This window comes from Lissotriton vulgaris, chromosome 1_1 (genome assembly GCF_964263255.1).
Source record: "Lissotriton vulgaris chromosome 1_1, aLisVul1.2, whole genome shotgun sequence".
NCBI lineage: Eukaryota > Metazoa > Chordata > Amphibia > Caudata > Salamandridae > Lissotriton > Lissotriton vulgaris.
Genome location: NC_141685.1, coordinates 1,707,083,452 through 1,707,099,947, shown reverse-complemented (window position 1 = coordinate 1,707,099,947; position 16,496 = coordinate 1,707,083,452). Strand labels below are relative to the sequence as shown.

The following is a 16,496-nucleotide window of genomic DNA, read 5'->3' as shown; positions in this document are numbered from 1 at the left end:
CCAATGAAGAGATGAATATGGAAAATGAAGCAGATGTGTAATTCATTTATAATAATTCTGAACGTTTTGTAAGTTCTTGTTTAATTAGAATACACTTTAGAGTGTGCTTCGTTACTCTGTTTTGATTGGTATTATCATGAATGAAGATAATTCTAATGTAGTGCAAGTAGGAATCCCATTTCAGGCCCTTCCTTGTCATATGGTGTGTTCGTGCTTGAAGTGTTGCGTTATAGTATACTGTAGTTTTAACATCCTAAACGGTTCCCAACAGTTCTCTTGGACCAAGTGCACTGAAGACAATAGGGGGAACTGGATCTGTGAAACGGAAGGAATCCTCTCACAACTCATCACAAGCGAAGGAGAAAAAGAAAAAATCTGCGCTTGATGAGATCATGGAGGTATAGTTATTTTCCACAGAATTGTGTGAAATGCACTCCCAGCATGTGCACAGTCAAACTTCTGTTTGTGAGTATTTGGCAAATTTACACAGTGATTGTTTTTTGTCAAGCCTCACACATTTGAATCAATTACTTATTAAGTACATTACATTTATGTTTTTCTTTAGTTTGTACGAACATTGCCTTCTGTTTTTCTCGGAACAGATTTTCTATTTTTAGGTTGGGGTTCTCATAAACATTTCTTTTTTTTCTCATCAGTCTGGTGCAATTGTTTTCTTACATTTTCACGTTGGTTTAACATGATTTATGACGTATCCTGCGATGAGGATCTAATTATAATACCATCTGCACTGATTTATTCATCTTTAAAATCTATACACCATTCTTTTTCATAACCAGCAGTAGCAAAGCCAGTGGGCTTGGCATTGACATACTGGAGTGATAAGTACTCTTCTTTTTATATTTTTTGTTGCATACATATGCTTTCAAAAGAATAAAAAGAAATGTTGCCACGTGGTGGCCTTATGCTTGCAATTAATAAAGTAGATAAACAAAAAAGTATATAACTGGAGACTTACGAATCGCGAAAGCTGTCTCTAGGCCAGGCTGAAAATGGTGAGTGAATTTCAAGCATGTACATTAGGCCATCCATTTGTTGTCCTTCAAAATCTTGGAATGCTTTTTCATATTACCAAATTAAGTTAATAATTTCATTTAAAAACACAGAAAGGAAACTACGTACACAAGAAGTCTATTGGGTTGTCATACAGTCTTTAACGATGAAAAGGATAACCGAGATAACAAATATTTGTCTCTAATGGAAGTAAGAGCAAGGCAATAATAGCGAGTCATTTTATTCAGACATTTTAAGATTGTAGAAATGTATTTACTGGCTGGGGAGAGCAATATCCGCGCAGACCTGAAATATCTACAATTTAACACTTCTTAACATGGCATGTGGAATTTGGCTGCCTTCATTTAAAAATACACAAATGCACTGCATGTTTGGTGAAGCAGACCTCTCTTTACAGCTGATTGGCATTCTGGGGCATTTTCCTGCCTGTTCATGGGTTGGAATATGCTCCATTGTATAACCCCTTCCATGCTCATGACGAGCTCAGCTCGTCATGAGGTACACCTCTCGTACACTCATGACAAGCTGAGCTCGTCATGAACAATGGGAATTCAAAGCCTTCCAGCACAGGAGGGGAATAGCCATAGCAGCCAAGGTGTTAAATTACGTCTCGTGACCCCTAGCCTTAAGCCATGTATATGTATTTTTCCTGCCGTGTAAACATTACTTTGTCGACATAGATGCAAGATGGGATACATAGGTGGGACTATTGTGTTTATTTTTATTGATGTGCAAACCTACTCTAAGTGCAGCAAACAATAAAGCAGACAAAATAAAATCAGGTGAATTAGCAAAACTTCATCCACAAGGATGCTCTGATATATTAAACTGACACAATCAAAAATGAGAATAACTAAAATATAAAGAATGAATAATTATAAAACGAGAAAGTGTAAGTTCAGTGCAAGCTAAACAAAAACTAGAAAGAAAAATGCACAAAAGAGAACTTATTGGAACACTGTAAAAAATCACTATTGGTGTTCACAACTAATATTTATGCTGGTAGCTTATAAAGAGCTGGTTGATTTTTGCTTTATCTTTGTGAGACCATTTCCAGACATCAGGTGTTTAGGAAGATTACTGTAATGGTTAGATCCGGCCACTCTTAGCGTTCTACCTCAACTGTACATGAACATCATTTGCAGATAAGGATGTTTGTATCCGAACAGAAGTCTGCCTGGCTGCTGAGGATCAAAGCAGTTTGTGTGGTACATAAATGATGATCCGTAGTCCAGGTGTAGTAGAAGATCCCTCTTTATTAGCAAGTAGATAGGTGGCAAGTTGGAAGGTAAGAAGATACAAAGGAGAAACCCCACCAGGAGCGAGCTACCACCTCCTCAGCCTGAGATGACCAACTGACAATCTAGCCACAGTAAGGCACTCAAACAGTCCATGATGTCACAGGACATTCTGATGAAGTGGTAGAGAGGGAAAAGATATAGAAATCATTTGCCACAGTTTGCCGTGCACCTTGTGTGTTTGCTATCTATACGTTGCACACTCGGACTCCGGCCCTTTGTTTGACCTGAAATCCAGAGTCCTCCAATATAACTGATGCTGATGGATTTCACATTATCATTTGTGCTCAAATTGAAAATAATACGATACTTAAATATAGAGAAAAACCAAAGATGATGATGGACGGAGTGTTGACAATACAAACACTCACCCCCAGTCAACTGATCTGGGTTTAATCCATCACCGTTCTTTAGCTCATTCCGCCACCCCAGTTCAGACATGGCTATATGCAAATCAGTCTGACCCTGTGCCTCATGGGAACAGTCCAGCCTGAACTGCCAAGCCATGTCTTTCCTGGCCCGGAATCAAGCTTCCCAAGACCGGTTTCTGGCATTACGGCTGGAATGCCAGAAACCGGTCCTCTGTGGGCCCCATGAGGCACAGGGTCAGACTGATTTGCATATAGCCATGTCTGAACTGGGGTGGCAGAGTGGGCTAAAGAACGGTGATGGATTAAACCCAGATCTTTTGACTGGGTGTGAGTGTTTGATTGGTTCAGATGCTCCGTCCATTACCACCCCCTTTTGTACTGCTTTTGGCCGCCATAAGTGTGGCAGGGTATGCTCAGACGTGAGTCCCTTGCTCACTTTGCCACTGGATTCAAGCAAGCCGGGCTGAAGACGGCTGGAATGCCAGAAACCGGTCCTCTGAAGCTTGTTTCCGGTCCAGGGAAGGCATGGCTTGGCAGTTCGGGCTGGACTGTTCCCATGAGGCACAGGGTCAGACTGATTTGCATATAGCCATGTCTGAACTGGGGTGGCAGAGTGGGCTAAAGAACGGTGATGGATTAAACCCAGATCTTTTGACTGGGTGTGAGTGTTTGATTGGTTCAGATGCTCCGTCCATTACCACCCCCTTTTGTACCACTTAAATATAGAACCATACAAATATGGAACAATACAGTATTGTATTCTAGACCTCGCCAGTAGCAGAATTAGTAGTTTGCAATGGTCTTTGTCAGCGTGGGGAAGACTTTTGATTGGCATATTAATGCATCCGTCTGATTTTACATGGACATGGACCTGGATCTGAGAGTCAAAATACAACCGAGAATAAAGAGTGCAGCGGGGCTGGTGGTGGATTTGGCTGAGAGGGGTAGCGCTTTGGTAGAGAGGCGCTAGCGTTCTTGCTTGGCACAGTAATGCGTTTTGTTGATGTTTCTGCATAAGCCATTTAGCCTCATCCAGTTTTATTTCTAGGAGGCTGTCGGCCATTGTGGGGGGGGGGGCTTGGTTTCCTATTAGGCACGAGAATCGTTCGAGTCCTGTTGGGCACTGCAGTGGGATTGGTTTAGAGGTGTTTTGGATTCGCTTCATCTGCTGCCGTTGATCTTGGGGACTAATTAACGTAATTCTCACTGCTCATATAGGTTGTGCAAAGCATATAACTGTTTCTTCCCAGTAAAACAATCGCTTACCTGTAACAATCATTTTGCAGATTGAAGTTCTAGATTGTCATTAGACACGCAGCTCTCCTCCGCTAGCCTTTGAGCAGTTCAAACAGCTCCTCGTGCACAATGAGAGCTACACAGGGGTGGGAAGTACATTGGCAGGTTGAGGCGTTGTGGAGCAAGCAGTAGGCGACGTGTTTGTAACACATTTTCCATTTCAAAACATTATTTGTCTACTTTCACTAGGAAAACAATTTACTAAACAGCCCTTTGCAGTTTTCCAACCAAACCACTAGATGGCAGACGCATTCAATGCATGTGAAATTGGAACTTGAATTGCATTTTTGTTTGCAGGCAAATATTTACTCAATTGAGTCCGCGCACCGTTTTTATCTAAAACAAAAAAGTGTCCATGAAGATTATCATGCTTTTCCGAGAGTCGTGGCATTAAAAAACGACTTTTTTAATGTATTTTTTATTTTTTATGTACAGAATACAATCACAAAGACTGTTGCAGGGTCAGCCACGAATGGCAGTAGTCGTTCGTACAATGAAGCATATGTAGCTACCCCATATTGCTTGCATTTTGACAGTGAAAGAGATGTAAGGAGGAAAGGGCAGGAAGATTCGAGGTGAAACACAATAGGGATAGGAAAAGCATGTAGAGAGGTACAGTCGCTTGTCATTACATTGGCAACAGCTGTACAAACTGCATTACATCTTTCAGACATTCAGGGTGCTTGAGTCCGCCTGCGAGCACACCCGCACTTTTAGTTCCAGGGTCGGTCACTAAATGTCTTTTACCCATACTTTGAGAGTCTGGAACTCTACTCGACTATCTCGCCGTTATATTTTTGTCACTCTGCCTTTAAATGTCACTTACAATAACTTTCAGTTTGGTGAGATAATGTTGTAACGTAACCTGTGTTTTGTATTTGTTAGATTGAGGAACAAAAGAAAAAAACAGCTCGGACAGATTACTGGTTACAGCCCGTAAGTAAACATTAATTTAAGAGGGAGTACGTTTTTGAGGAAACTGATGTTAAGCAACTTTTCTTTGAACTCTACATTAAGAAACGTGATATGTTTATGTATTGTTACTGATAGCTATACGTTTCAACCGAAGATAAGCTTCTAGAGTTGTAACGTCTCCTAGTTTAAGTATTTGCCAACTTTGTCCAGACTGCACACACACTCTCCTACTCACGAGACGAAGATTCTTTTTTAACAGACCTCGAAAAATCACAACATTTTTACCAGAACTGCAAGTTCAGTGGTTTCAATAATCTGCTCAACCGAACTGTAATGCGCTTGGCCTATATAACCTGGTCTCTGTGTGAATCTAGGCAAATATTTTATTTCACAGTCCCCTTTTTCTTCGTTATAACGCACGTTCAAGTGTCTGAGGTCGGCAGTCTTCTGTACAAAACTCTTGTTTGATTTGATAGACTAAACTTTTGCTCTGTGTCTAATGAGAATATAACCCACATATAAGATTCACATGACCTCTGACTTGCCTCTAAATTCACTAATAATGACGAATGGGGCAGAAATGTTTCTTAGTTCATGTTTAAAAACTCTCACTTTTAATAAATATATTACTAAAGCATAATGTGGTAGCACACTTCCATTTGCAGAAAGCACATTTACTATTGAAAATGGCCATAGACATTCCCACAGACAAGCAGTTTTACGGGTAAAACTACATAGTGTACAAACAGTGGAAGTCTGGTTCTGCAAATATTTATTATTTGTACATCACTAAGCAAAGTGTTTTGATCTTATGTAAACTTTTGTATGCATCACACTTAAGCATTACAAAAAAATTGCTTTCCTCTCATCTGGTATTTTTAAACATATTTGTACAATTCATTTACAAGGTAAATAAATATTATGTGTTAGAAGCATGATTGTCAGATGGTTCTCTTTACAAAATCCTCTAACATTGCAGTCAGAAAGAAAAGTAAATGACAGTCTCCAGGATAAAATAAGCAGCGATTAGTAAGAAGAAGTGAGCTAGTGTATGACCTCTTGTCTATGAACGCACTGCAAATGTGACAAGTTAAAAACTAAGTTTAAAGGCATCTTTATTGCTCATTCACTTTCTGAATGAATACCAGTACTTTGCCAGCGCAAGCTCTCTTGCCAGATTGTGCCAGAAGGCCCTATAGATGGCTCGCCCTGATAAAATCTGGCTTGCCTTACTGAGTAGATTTTACAAAGCCTGTTCTTTCTTGTATGTATCCTCTCCATATGCTCAGAACATTTAGAGCCAGATGTACAGACGATTTGCAAATAGTTGGCGCCGTCTGAGCACAAATTTAGTGTGTATTGTTTGTAATTTTGGATGCAACCTATGTACTAATACGTTGCATCGAAAAATCTCCAGCCCCAGAAGATCACACAAACACCTGCCTAATGAATAGTAACTAAGCAACTCGTTATTTGGTGCCTCATCTGATTGGTTACAAACGTAGAGTGGTGTCCTGCAAGGAGTAGCAGACCACCATCCCTGCATTTGCATTTCCAAATAGAAAACTTAAAAAAAAGGTAAAAAAGCATTGCTACAACTAATTCTGATTGGCAACTAGAAGTGTATTCCCCATTTCGTTCCCCTCCAAATTGTGATTCGAGGTGAGTTGCAAAGCCCCTTTTGCATTTTGGCAAGGCTTTTCAGAATTGCAAAAGATGTTTAGTACGTAGCTAAAAGACATTTTGCAGTTGCAAACTCATTGATTTGTGCAGTCACAAAATTCCTTTCCACATCTGGCTGTTAAACCCACAGATTTGTTTGACTGTGAAGGTAGGCTCTTTCTTAAAACGAGTAACCATTTTGAATTGAATTTTCATTTGCATATAGATTTTGAACAGTTGTCATCAGGTAAATCGGAAAAACTTTAAGTATACATTGAAGTTGGCCTTTCAGTTAATTTCCACCGTCATCTGCTTGGCAAATGCAAAACAATTGTCTACTTAACATTGTTTACCTTACTTATGCTGTTTATACATCTACGTATCCCTCCAACATGAAAATATATATTCATTGCTACTTTTAAGTTTCCAGAAAAGAAAGCAATCAAAAGGTTAACACTAAAAACGTCATGGTTTCCTGTCCTATTTAGTATGTGTAATGCATGCTTAGACCTTATCTTATGATATGGTTTCCTATATGTGCTACCATGCACGTCAGACCTCCAATATTCTGTACAGGTATGTATTTGTTTATATCTGCCTAGCCTACCCTCTCAATCCGGTTGAGCTGCAATAATCTGTTACAGGTGCATTCAAATTTGTCTAATTGTTTAATCTATAGATTACCTGTTCATAGGTGGCTACTTTATACACTTCCTGTACCCACGCTTGTGTGTCTGGGCTGTGAGGGGTTCTCCAGAGTTGGCGCATACAAAGCTTAACAGTTGCTAATCCAATTGTGAATCACCTTGTCATTTGGTATGTGAGCTCAAGGTAATTTGCTGTGTTGTGTAGAAGTCCAGCCTGATTTGTGAGTGGACTGATGTATCCCAAAGTGCTCTTCATATAATGCCATACCCAAGTGGTATGTGATGGATGGGTATTATCAGAATATATGGACCATATCACAGCCCTGATGGTTACCTCTCCAGCACTTTGCATCTGGTAGACTTAGGAGGTCCCGTGCCACCTGTGGATTATATTAAAATAGCTACATTTTAGACATGCTTCCCTCAGGGCTTTAACATGGTTGGTCGGTAAGTCTTCTTCAGGTAATTAAGGTGTAGTTGTTCAGTTCCCCATCCCTTGAGTCTCTGTAGGAAGCTGGCTCTGTATATCGTATTGCCACTAGGTGGTTATACTGAGCACAGAGTCCTGGGGTTCCCCAAAACTGTATGGGCTCATTGTAAAACCCAAAGTCCATTAGTGGTAGTTCGGCCTAACACACAGAAGTGTAAGACGTTTATTTCACAACATTGACCAGTAATGGACACACGACTCAAGAAGGAGATCCAGACCAATTTTAGAAAAATATACTTTGTATTTTATTTTAAGACCAAGATCTTTGCAATAAGGTAAGTACGTTTTTAAATAAAAATGCTTTTTACTTTGAAAGATCTGCACTTAAAAACCTTACAGAAACAGTTCAGTGTTATACTATGGGAAAAGCAGGTAAGTAATGCACTTACAATTCCAGTCTTATGGACCAAAAGTCAGCAAGGGTCAGGTGAATTCCAAAACTGTGCCACCAGCGGCGCAGGGGTGGTTGGGTGCAATGTGCAAAATCGGCCTTGGGCACCCACAGCTTTTCAATGGAGTTTCTTCTTTTGGCAAACAGGCTGCAGGTATTGCACCTGAGGTTGCAGGAGGGATGTAGGGGGTCGTCATTGGATCAGCTCTCCAAGGCCTACGGGCTTCGGGTGCAGGGGGTCCTTTCGACGTCTGAGTCTTCTTACCGGAGTCGGTTTGTCGGGGGTAGCCTCTGAATTCAGACTGCTGGCGCCGCTGTAAAGATCAATAGAGGTCAGCCAACGCTGGACATGAGGTCAAGATCACTGGGGAGACTTCACTGCACATGTGAGTGACTCAGGCCGTGGGCATCGGGTGCAGAGCAGGCAGGAGATGCCTGGATCCTTAGTCCTTGTGAGTTGTTTTTTTCTGGACAGGCCCACGTGAGATTGGTGTCTTTTTCGAAGGTTTTCAGAGGTCGCTGGCTGCAAGACAAGTCACAGGTTCGCAGAAACTGGAGACAAGCTGGTAATGCTGGGGCCAAGGCAGTTGTCGTCTTCAGTTTTCTCTGCAGGGATGTCTTCTTACTTCTTAAGTCATTGCAAATATAGTTTCTAGGTCTGGGCTAGCCATCTAAATATTTAATTTAGGGGCTTTTTAGGGGGGTAGCAGGTAGGGCCAATGGGCACCTTATCTGGGGTGACTACACCCTCGATTATGCCACCCTCCTGTGGGAGCAGCCATAGACCTAGCCCTGATTGGAGGGGTCCCTTCATCTTCAAGATGGTGGCTATTGAAAAAAGTTCTTCACCTTGCCTCCTCTACCTTAGGGGTGGGGATGGCAGAGTGGGCACACCTCCTTCTCACCTCATTTTTACAAACCGTTTTCCCACCCAAAGTGGGGTGTAAAATAGGGGCTGCCATCTGCTGCTAGCAGCAGAGGCTGGGGGTCGCAATACAAAGGTAACAGGCCTTTGATCCTTCCCCTTTCGAGTACTGACCCATCCTGGGGGAGGAGGTCTGACACCTTAGCCCAGGATGTACATTGTTTCTGGTCCCAGAGAGCAGAGGCTCTCTACCCAGGGATCCAGAAACATGTTTGGTGGTGGCTGACTGCCTTCAGCTGGACAGAGGCCTCACCAGGGTTAATAGGTTTTCAGGGGGAACCTCCAAGATACCCTCTGCTTTCGTTTGCGGCCCCTCCTGATCTTCTCCTCCCATACTTTTCTCTCAAGGCTCCCAGCCCTGTGTAAGGGCATCGCATAGTTACTTATTTTGTTGGTTTGTGGTTTCACTACCTTATCTTTCCCCATGATGTGTATTCGGACTCATGTTGCCAACTGCGTCACAGCTACCTCAATGCTGGGCTGCTTCCTATGATTCGAGGTTCCCTGCTTTTGCACCACGAGTGACTGCACTGATCACCTTTTGCACTTTCTAGTGTCCAAATGCACCAAATCGGAGTCTTTTCACTCACTGATTCACCTCTTATTCCTGCTGCTTAAGTGTGCTTTGTTTCCGTCGCTTGCACTAGGCCTCAAATTCCTTTGTTGCGGCCCTTTACCGTTCGGTTCTGCTGGGCGATGCCAGCTTGGTGGATGCTTTGCCACCTTCTCCTTCACTAATATTCACTCACCGAGAGAGTTTCTGCATATCTTCCGCCGCCCGCACCTGTCTCAGCCCTCCTCCCTTTCTGGCTACACTAGGCCCTGACTTCCGCACATTTTCAGGCCCTCGCGGGCCAGTCGTGGAGGGCAGCGAACGCTGATTTTTTTCCCCAGTCTCTTCGATTCATAATCCCTGGGTCTCCGCTGTTGTTCAGCTCCACACCTCACCATGCCAGAGGTTTCGTTTTCCTCCGGGGCACTTCAGAAGGATCAGGCTTATTATCAGCGCTAGGCCCTAATTTCCATCACCCACCAAAGGAGTGTGGGCTGAAGGTGATCCGGTATCCTAGTCTGGATCAGCTGGCGCCAAATGTTATCTCCAAACCTCAGTCAGGGGTCTGGGCGCTCACCTCTCCTTCGGATCCGCAGCCGCTGAGTTGTCACTGCCGCTCGGCTCCGTAAAGCTACCAGGCCCGTAACTTCCCCCCGCTTTCCAGGGTACTTCGACTGGTCAGAATTTTCCCAAAATTGGCGCAAGGTGAGGTTCTACCTTTATGATGTCTCCAACATGCTGTGGTACAGGATTATTGACAGATGAACAACTCATTTTTTGGTTAGTCCCGGTGAGCCCCCGCAGACACATCTACACGGCCATCTGGCAAGCCACGCCCGAGGTCCCTCTGTGTACATGGTGAAATAAATCCCACACTGACATCAGTGTGGATTTATTGAGAGGAGTGAAGCCATCATAGTGCTGTGGAACTTGAGTTGTTGAGTACCAAGACCATGTACGCTCTATGGCTTCTCTGGCACCTAAAACATTAAAGCAGGGGGTCTCCAAACCGGTCCTGGAGGGCCGGATCCATGCCAGATTTTGTGCATATCCCCATTGAGATACATGTAGTTATTTTAAAAATCTGGCATGGATCCGGCCCTCCAGAACCGGTTTGGAGACCCCTGCATTAAAGAATGGACCCTAATATTGTAGGGGTATATCTGTTCATACAGATATGCCCTCACTTGGAGTATAGTGCACACTGCATTAGGGCTGTAAGGCCTGCTAGAGGGGTGACTTACTTGTACCTCCAGGAGGTGCTGGCTGGCATAGCATCCAGGTAGGGTGCCATGTCTACTTTGTCGTTTTTCACCTCACAGGGGCATGCAAGGGCAGTGGCATGGTCCCAGTAAGGAGGGCCCGGGGAACCCCTTAAGCTTCCAGGCCCTAAGTGCCCAGAGTTCCACTTACTAGGGACTTACAGGGAGCAGGAGTACCAATTGTGGATATGTTTTTAGGAAGAAGCACTGGCACAGGGGACCTGGTTGGCAAGGATCCTGTGCACTACAATTGAAAGCACTTCAAAACCAGGCAAAAAGTATGGCTATCCATGCAAAAAGAGGCGCTTTCTCACATGTCTCTGTGACGTAGGGTTGGAAAATGTCTTGTCATTGAGTGTCCTGTATAAGCCGGATACCACCTCTTTAAACATCCCCCACCTAGAAAGGAATTCAAGAATTGATTTAGTTTGGGCTCTGGATAACTGTGGGTGTAACATATGGATACAATGTTGCAGTTTTTTTTAAAAAACCCAGAAGAAACTCCCTTAAAGGTGAAATTCCTCAGAAGCGTCCACAAAGATTTTTCACCCTAACGTTTTTTCCAGCTTGATCAGTTGCATGTACACATTGGTTTATTATCTGTTTCCAGGCCGGCTCCTGTCCCCCATGTATATCCTACAATTCCCCCTTATGGGTGTGTCTTTGTTTAAGTTTGGGTTGGGTTTAACGTTGGGTCTTCTCTTAGTATTGAATGGCCCCTTTTCCATGCATAAATAGTTTTGTATGATTAGGTTATTGAATAGCTGTGACCATCTGTGTCCTGTATACCATGGGTGCGAGGGCCTTCACCTGCACAGTGTGTTCTCTTCAGGAAAACCAATGGAAGCGTGTATAGGCCACCTGTTATCTTTACCATGTGTAGTTTTATCTATTTTAAGTCGTAGCTTCGGCCTGCCTGGATGAATAGTACCATCATAACAGTAAGTTCCTTAATCACTTTCACTGGTAACTGTAAAGGCTGCATCACAAATAAATAGTGAATGCTTGGTATAACGTTCATATTGTACACCTTTATTCTACCCCATCTTTGCAGGTCTGACCTGATCTTGGAGCTCAGCAGGTTCAAATTGCGTTCAGTCATATTGATACACCCAGTGTGTATTTCAATTTACTTTGTTTCATTAGGAAATCTAATATAGCAGTCCTTGTTGTGAAGTGCATTATAGGTAGTGCTTCGCACTTGCCCCAATTAATTTAATTAACAATGAGAAAGTAGAAAATCTAGAGATTTTGTGAATAAGGTGCAGGATAGATTTCTGGGGGTTGAAAATGGTGATTAAAATATTGTTTGCGCAGTGGAGAGCCTTACATTCCCCTACTTTAGAACAAATCATGGTTCTGTGATAGGACTATTGCCAGTGGTTCCAATTGCAAAAATAAATATTAGAAGGTAGAGCGGGCATCCCATCTTATTCCTCTATGTATCTTTAAATCCATGAAGGGATGCCCATTATAGCCCTCCACTGCTGAAGTATATGTGTATGACCATTAAAGTTTTCAGAATGTGTTCCCCTATCCTGAAGCAGCACAGTATTCTGAATAAGTACAGCTGTTCCACCCTGTCAAACGTTTTCTCTGCGTCGAACGAGAGAGCTACCTTTTCATCTATATCAGTTCTCACTAGCCATAGAATCTGAGCAAGCTTTCTGAGGGGTGATCCTGAAGAGCAGTGAAGTATAAAAACCCACTTGATCTTGATGTATCAAGGGGGTAGGCATCGTTGTGGACGACTGTTCCACATTTTCAAAATGATTTTCATGTCTTTATTTAAGAGGGTTATTGGCTCGTAGCTGGCACTGTGTAAGCGATCTTTACCTGCCTTTAACAGCAGTGTGATCTTGGCCTTATTTATCTCCCTATATAGTAGGGCTTCTGCTCTTAACTCAGTAACCAGTTTACAATATAGAGCCACTACCAAGATTTTCTTAAGTCAATAGTATTCTGCTAGATAGCCATTCAACCTGGTGCCATTTTATGAGGTTATTAATGACATACTGTATTTTGTTATGTCATGTTCTTTGCATTTGCTCATCTGTTAGCTTTGGTATGGGAGGGAAGAAAGAAATGTGTCTTCTGTTAGCTTAGTCGGAGCATTTGGCTGCATGAAACCTTTTATAATATATTATAATGTCTAATATTTTGGTTGGTTGTACCACTAACTGACCTGAACGATTCCTAATCATTGGGATTACCTTTTGAGCTTCTTGCCATCATAGTTGCAGAGCTAAAAGTCTTTCTGCTTTTCTCCCTTCTCATAGTGGCGCTGTCAAAGTCAGAATAAAGCCTGGGATGTAAATAATTGGTTCAGCACCAGTTTTGCTTGTATTAGATCGTTTAGCACTGACATGTTATGTGTAATGAGGAACCTATTTACTAGCATTTTTACAAGAGCCTTTAATTGGGTTATTTTTATTTTTTTATTTATTTTCAAAGTTTTATATAGCGCGAACAAGATCTTTGCAGATATCAGAGCGCTTTACAGAAACAAGGGGTAAGGGAAACAAGAGAGTGATTAAACAAACTTTTGGGTACAAAATAGTAGTAGGTAGTAAGTGAGTAGCAAAATAGGATAGCAATCAGATAAACAAATAATACAAAGTCGGTGCAATGTCTTCGATACATCCAAAAAAAGAGTTCAGTGAATTTAGCCATAAGGATGGCTTTTACTTCTTTCTTAAAAAATGCAGTGGAGGAGATAAGCCTGGTTTCGGGAGGGAGTGCATTCCAGATCCTGGGTGCCATTCCAGATCCTGGGTGCCATTCCAGAGAAGGAGCGTTTATATGTGTTTTCCTTCCGGAATCTTCGCGGTTTCAGGAGGAGATTTTTTGTGCTTCTAGTGGATCTCGAGCCCCCTGATATAGTCAGCTTTTGAGTGAGGTAGTTGGGTGACTTGTGGTGTACAGCCATGTGAGTCATACAAGCGATTTTCAGCTGTATCCTGGCTTCAAAAGGCAGCCAGTTCAGGGATTTTAAGTCAGGGGAAATATGCAAATGTTTTTTTGATCCAGTGATAAGTCTCGCTGCAGCGTTCAAGGAGGCTCTTAGGGGTGCGGTTGTTGATAGGGGGAGTCCGCAGAGAGCGACGATTCCGTAGTCTATGCGTGGGATGACTAGGGCTTGTACTGCAGTTTGGAAGTCCTTAGCTGGGAGGAAGGGTTTAAGTTTCCTCAAAGTGTTGATTTGGAAATTAGCTCCCTTAGTTGCTTTGCTGATATGCTGCTGCATGTTGAGATTGGCGTCAAGTGTGATGCCTAAGGATTTCGCGGAGTCCACGATAGTGGGTTGGACATTGAGTGCAGTTAGGTGCTTGAGCCAAGTTTGGGTGGTGGAGATTTTCGCAGGAAGTGAGATCAGAAGGAACTCAGTTTTCAGAGCATTTAGTTTGAGGTGATTATCGCCCAACCATGATTGGGTGTTTCTGAGCGTAGAGTTCAGAAGTTTGATGTCTTCCGGGGTTTGTAGTTTGAGATAGAGTTGAGTGTCATCGGCGTACATGTGAAAGTGTACATTAGATGCTTGTAACAATGTGGTGAGTGGTTCCATGACTAGGTTGAACAAAGTTGGGGATAGGGAAGATCCTTGTGGGACGCCTAATGTTACAGGCACAGATGGGGATAACACGTTGTTGATCTTGAACTTCTGAGACCGGTTATGAAGAAAGGAAGTGAACCACTTGAGAACAGTCCCAGATAGACCCATTCTGGTGTTTAACAGCTCAAGTAGATTCTCATGTTTGACGGTGTCAAATGCTGAGGAGAGATCAAGTAGGATGAGGAGGCAGGAGTCGGTATGATCTAGGATTTGGAGGGCGTCATGCAACTGTGTGTTTATTTTTCTCGAAGTGTGTGGGCATCATGACTAGCAGTTTTCATTTTTCCGAGGGTTGCTAGTAGTGGGGCATGCTAAGCCGCCATTGTTCCAACGGGGTTTTTTGCTAACCCCAAGTCTATGAAGATCTGAACAGCTTTGTCATTCAATACCCCATTCTGTGCTATGGTTCTGCTCCCTATCCTTCATAGTAATGAGATCCAGGTCCAAAAGTAATCTAGATGGGAGCTCGTCCTTTGCGGAAGTGATGTAAATATTTACTGCCTATCTGTGTGATGCCACAATATCCATGGGTCATGGAGAGGGAAAACTGTCAGTAGGTCTCGCTGTAGGCCACCTTCCATTACACTTTGGGAGTGGGTGCACTGCAAATTATCCAGGTGAGCATCTAGGAATATGTTCCAATCCCCTCCAAGCAAGATGTTTGCGTGTGGGTGTTGTAACATCATGCAGGCTATGCCTTTAAGCAGGTCATCCTTATGTGTAATGGGGCAATAGATGAAGCTACAGTAGAGTGTGTTGCTATATTGACAATTTAATTATAACATAAGGGTCAGTCTATTGTTTATGCAGTTTTAATGGTCATGCCTTTCCGTATAAGAATGGCCTGACCCCTCTTACGTTATAATCTGATTGGAGGTTATGTTGTTGGGTCACAGGGAGCCTGTTTAGAGCCTACTCTGTCTCTTAGTTTTTGCCTCTCTTTGAAAAATGTGTCTCATGCATGACTTCCACATCTGTACATAGCTTGTGGGTGGAGATATGTCAGTATTTTCTTCATCTTAAGGAGGTGAATCATTGCATTCACATTCAGAGAAACAATCTTAAGGTCTTGAGTGTGCTGTATCTCTTAATAAGGATTTGCGACAAATTAGCGGGACTGAATGGTGGAGAAAAATGACAAGTAGTGCTATACTGATGTGGTTCCTAGACCGCTCATTGGGTAAGCCTAGAATGCATCTACAAGCCCCTCGCACTTTGTGGCGTTCAACGACCTGCAGCCCCCTCTGCCAGCTGCACAAGTTCCAGTTAAGAAACATGGCAGTTTATCCATTACATAGTGTTGGTATGGCATACCCGTATCCCCGATAGAGTATAAATCTCTCACAATTCAATGGCTCTAAGGACATTCCTTGGCGAATGTGTCCCCAGAACATCTCATCGTGTGCAGTGGCTGTTCAGCCCTTTATGTATAAGAATACCCTCCCAGAATCATTGTTCATACTCTTGGGTAAATGTGTATTCTAACCTCCTTTGAGGTACATCCCTTCAGTATACCTAAAACATTCTTTTCTCCATAAGAGAATCATCTATCTGTGGATTATTTAGGCATATGGGCTCAACCCTCTATTAGCAAATTATGTCACATACTCAAAAACCGAATTTGGACCAATGTTGTTTGTATAAAAATATTGAGTTATTTTATTTTTAGAGCCAAGCCTGGCACAGGTAAGTAAAATAAATGCCTTCCGACATATTATACAGTGTTTACAAATGAATGCAAGTTCAAATGCAGTAGTTCGAAATACAGATAAGTCAGGGTATTGAAATTACTGTACAGATTGCATTTTTGTTACTTTTTAGATAACTTTTTAAGTTACTTTTTCGACTCCGTGAGATATGCCTAGATATCACAATGGGACATTTCCTAGAAAATAGGTAAGTAAAATCAGTTTTGCACAATTGTAATTTTTCAAGTTTCTATACAAATCAACTCCACACTTAAAACATTTTTCATAGAAAAACAGTCAATAGGTTCGCATGGAGAGAAATGAAAATGGTTACCAGGTAAGTACTCAGTCTT

General features: G+C 42.4%; 1 protein-coding gene across 1 annotated transcript in view; it reads left to right on the top strand.

The window, feature by feature from the left end:
- The window catches only part of KIN (Kin17 DNA and RNA binding protein), a 149,793-nt gene that overhangs the window by 88,921 nt on the left and 44,376 nt on the right, over positions 1-16,496 (top strand). Inside the window, exons 8-9 of the mRNA XM_086918961.1 lie at positions 272-398; positions 4,883-4,933. Coding sequence (XP_086775087.1) covers positions 272-398; positions 4,883-4,933 — 178 coding nt within the window. The remainder of the gene's footprint in view (positions 1-271; positions 399-4,882; positions 4,934-16,496) is intronic.